Source organism: Coturnix japonica, linkage group LGE22C19W28_E50C23 (assembly GCF_001577835.2).
Source record: "Coturnix japonica isolate 7356 linkage group LGE22C19W28_E50C23, Coturnix japonica 2.1, whole genome shotgun sequence".
Lineage (NCBI taxonomy): Eukaryota > Metazoa > Chordata > Aves > Galliformes > Phasianidae > Coturnix > Coturnix japonica.
In genome coordinates, this window is record NC_029544.1 from 1,450,208 (window position 1) to 1,452,950 (window position 2,743).

General features: G+C 61.7%; 1 protein-coding gene and 1 long non-coding RNA gene across 3 annotated transcripts; one reads left to right on the plus strand and one right to left on the minus strand.

Annotated features, from left to right (window-relative positions):
• Window positions 1–14: 14 nt before the first annotated feature.
• LOC107325765 (poly(U)-specific endoribonuclease-A-like) lies at window positions 15–2,408 on the plus strand. The gene is made up of 6 exons (XM_015886920.2): window positions 15–430; window positions 536–723; window positions 1,082–1,198; window positions 1,800–1,906; window positions 2,002–2,141; window positions 2,280–2,408. The coding sequence occupies exons 1-6, from the start codon at window positions 225–227 to the stop codon at window positions 2,380–2,382; spliced, it is 861 nt and encodes a 286-aa protein (XP_015742406.1). The 5' UTR covers window positions 15–224; the 3' UTR covers window positions 2,383–2,408.
• Window positions 653–2,111, minus strand: LOC107325766. Of its 2 annotated transcripts, none has more exons than XR_001559761.2 (3): window positions 2,010–2,111; window positions 1,778–1,893; window positions 653–1,174 (listed from the first exon to the last, which is right to left on the minus strand). It is a non-coding gene; the product is annotated as an uncharacterized LOC107325766 (long non-coding RNA). The 2 variants fall into 2 exon arrangements; XR_001559760.2 differs by having other exon boundaries at window positions 1,773–1,893.
• Window positions 2,409–2,743: the final 335 nt, after the last annotated feature.

A 2,743-nucleotide genomic window follows, 5' to 3' on the forward strand; every position in this document is an offset into this window, starting at 1 on the left:
GTCTATGGGGCCGGGCTCTATGTTGTCTATGGGGCCGGGCTCTGTGTTGTCTATGGGGCCGGGCTCTATGTTGTCTATGGGGCCGGGCTCTGTGTTGTCTATGGGGCCGGGCTCTATGTTGTCTATGGGGCTGGGCTCTATGTTGTCTATGGGGCTGGGCTCTGTGTTGTCTATGGGGCCGGGCTCTGTGTTGTCTATGGGGCCGGTTGTGCCGTAGGTCCGTGATGTCGCTGTCCGTGCGGGCGGCGCTTTGTGCCGCCGTTTGTGCCGCGGTTCTGTCGGTGTCGGTGTCGCTGTCGGACTCGGGGCTGCGTCACATCGCGGAGCAGCTCTACGCTGCGGACCGGAACCGGGCGGCACCGGGAGAACTGCGGGTCCGGCTGCAGCAGCGCGTGGAACATGGAGACGGGCAGGATCACGCGCCGTTACCGTGAGCGCGGCCCCGACACACGGACACGCCCCGCCGTGGCCCCGCCCCCTTTTCACGCCCCGCCCCCTTTTAACCCCGCCCCTTTTTGACGCCCCGCCCCCTCAGGCTGTTCGATCACGTGTCCCCGGCGCTGCTGAGCCGCGCCCCGTACCCGGAGCTGTTGGCGCTGTTGGACAATTACGAGATGGAGACGGGGCGGGACGAGACCGAGACCGAGCGGGAGAAGGACGAACAGACGAGGTTCATTGACGCCGTGATGGACGGCGAGTTCAGCACCGCGCTCATGGACAGCGGTAACGGGGGGGGGCGAGGGGGAGGGAGAGCTGTGGGTCTGATCTATGGGGCAGTGCTGTGGGTCTGAATCCCCCTGCAGGGCTGTGGGTCTGGTCTATGGGGCAGCACTATGGGTCTGGTCTATGGGGCAGTGCTATGGGTCTGGTCTATAGGGCAGCACTATGGGTCTGCGCTGTGGGTCAGCTCTATGGGGCAGCTCTATGGGTCTGGTCTATGGGGCAGTGCTATGGGTCTGGTCTATAAGGCAGCACTATGGGTCAGCTCTATGGGGAAGCACTATGGGTCTGCTCTATGGGTCAGCTCTATGGGGCAGCTCTATGGGTCAGCTCTATGGGGCAGCGCTGTGTGTCCCCTCAGGGCTGTGGCCGTCCCGCTCAGCTCTTCGCTCTGCTCTGCACCGAATGTGGTTCGGCCGCTATTCGCGCTCAGGCGGCGCCGCGTTGGACTCGTCTGGATTCGAGCACGTGTTTGTGGGTAGGGGGATATGGGGGATATGGGGATATATGGGGATATATGGGGGGATTGGGGGGATATGGCGGGTTTATGGGGATCTGGGGGGGATGTGGGGTATAAGGGGACATGTAGGGTATGGGGGATATGCGGGGTATAGGGGGACACATAGGGTATGTGGGGATGTGTGGGGTATGGGGGATTGGGGATATGGGGTTATTGGGGGATAATGGGGGATATGGGGGATATGGGGGATATGGGGGATTGGGGATATGGGGGATGATGGGGAATATGGGGGGTTATATGGGGATTAAGTGGGAGGATAATGGGATATGGGGGGATATGGGGGATATGGGGATATATGGGGGATATATGGGGTCACATGGGGTCATGTGGGGGCCTATGGGGTCACAGTGTGGGCTCACGTGGGGCTGGGGGGGACGTGGGGGGACACAGGGACTGAATGGGGGTCAATGGCGGCAGGAGGTGACACACAGTGACACACTGACACACTGTGATGGGCATTGACATGCAATAACACACAATAACACACAATAACACACAGTAACATACAATAACATACAGTAACATACAGTACCATACGGTAACACGCGTGTTCCCGCAGGGGAGCTGAAGAAGGGCCGCGTTTCGGGCTGTCACTCGTGGCTGCAGCTGCTGGAGCTGGAGAGACGCGGGCGCCTCAATTACCTGAGCTACAGCTACAAGGGGGGGGTGAGCTGCGTTACATTGTTGTTCTATTGTTGTTACATTGTCACTGTGTCATTGTGCCCCCCCAGGTGACCCCATATAACCCCCCCCCCCTTTAGCCCCCCACCCCGTCGGTCCTGGGCCTCCAGTTCCGCGTTGACGGGCACCTCAAGTCGTTGGGTTCCACCCTGTTGGGCTCCAGCCCCGCGTTGGACCTGGCGCTTTACAGCCTCTGCTTCACCGCGAGACCAGACAGAGTGTGAGTGAGCGGGGGGAACTTGGGGGTCACGGGGGCGCAGTGGGGCCGGGGGGGGCCCCGTTGTGCCCCATTGAGCCCCATTGTGCCCCATTGAGCCCCATTGTGCCCCACACTGACGCTGCCCCCCCCCCCCTTTAGCTGCAATGTGACTCTGGGTGGGCAGCCGGTGGCCGTGCAGACCTACAGCTGGGATGGAGAGCAGGAGAAATTCGTGGCCTCCGCGTACCCCATCAGCCCCTGAGACCCATAGAGCCACTGCCCCATAGAGACACTGCCCCATAGAGCCACCGCCCCATAGAGCCACCACCCCATAGATCTACTGCCCCATAGAGCCACCGCCCCATAGAGCCACCACCCCACTGACCCCCCAACCCTCCAGCCCACCCCATAGACCCCACAACCCCCCCGAACTCCACTGACCCCCCACATCCCCCACACCCAACAGCTCCCCACACCCTATAAACCCCCGACCCACAGACCCCCCCCAGCCCCATAACCCTGATCATGGCTGCCCCCCATCAGATCAGGTCCCAGGGCCCCATCCCACCCAGCTCTGAATGCTTCCCAGGGTGGGGTACCTGCATCTTCTCTGGGTAGCCTGT

What these genes read in the sequence shown, in the direction of transcription:
- LOC107325765 (XM_015886920.2), top strand. Translation starts at nt 225, where the DNA reads ATGTCGCTGTCCGTGCGGGCGGCGCTTTGTGCCGCCGTTTGTGCCGCG. An exon ending in CACCGCGCTCATGGACAGCG is followed by an intron (nt 724 to 1,081) that starts GTAACGGGGGGG and finishes GTGTCCCCTCAG; the next exon opens with GGCTGTGGCCGTCCCGCTCA. An exon ending in ACCGCGAGACCAGACAGAGT is followed by an intron (nt 2,142 to 2,279) that starts GTGAGTGAGCGG and finishes CCCCCCCTTTAG; the next exon opens with CTGCAATGTGACTCTGGGTG.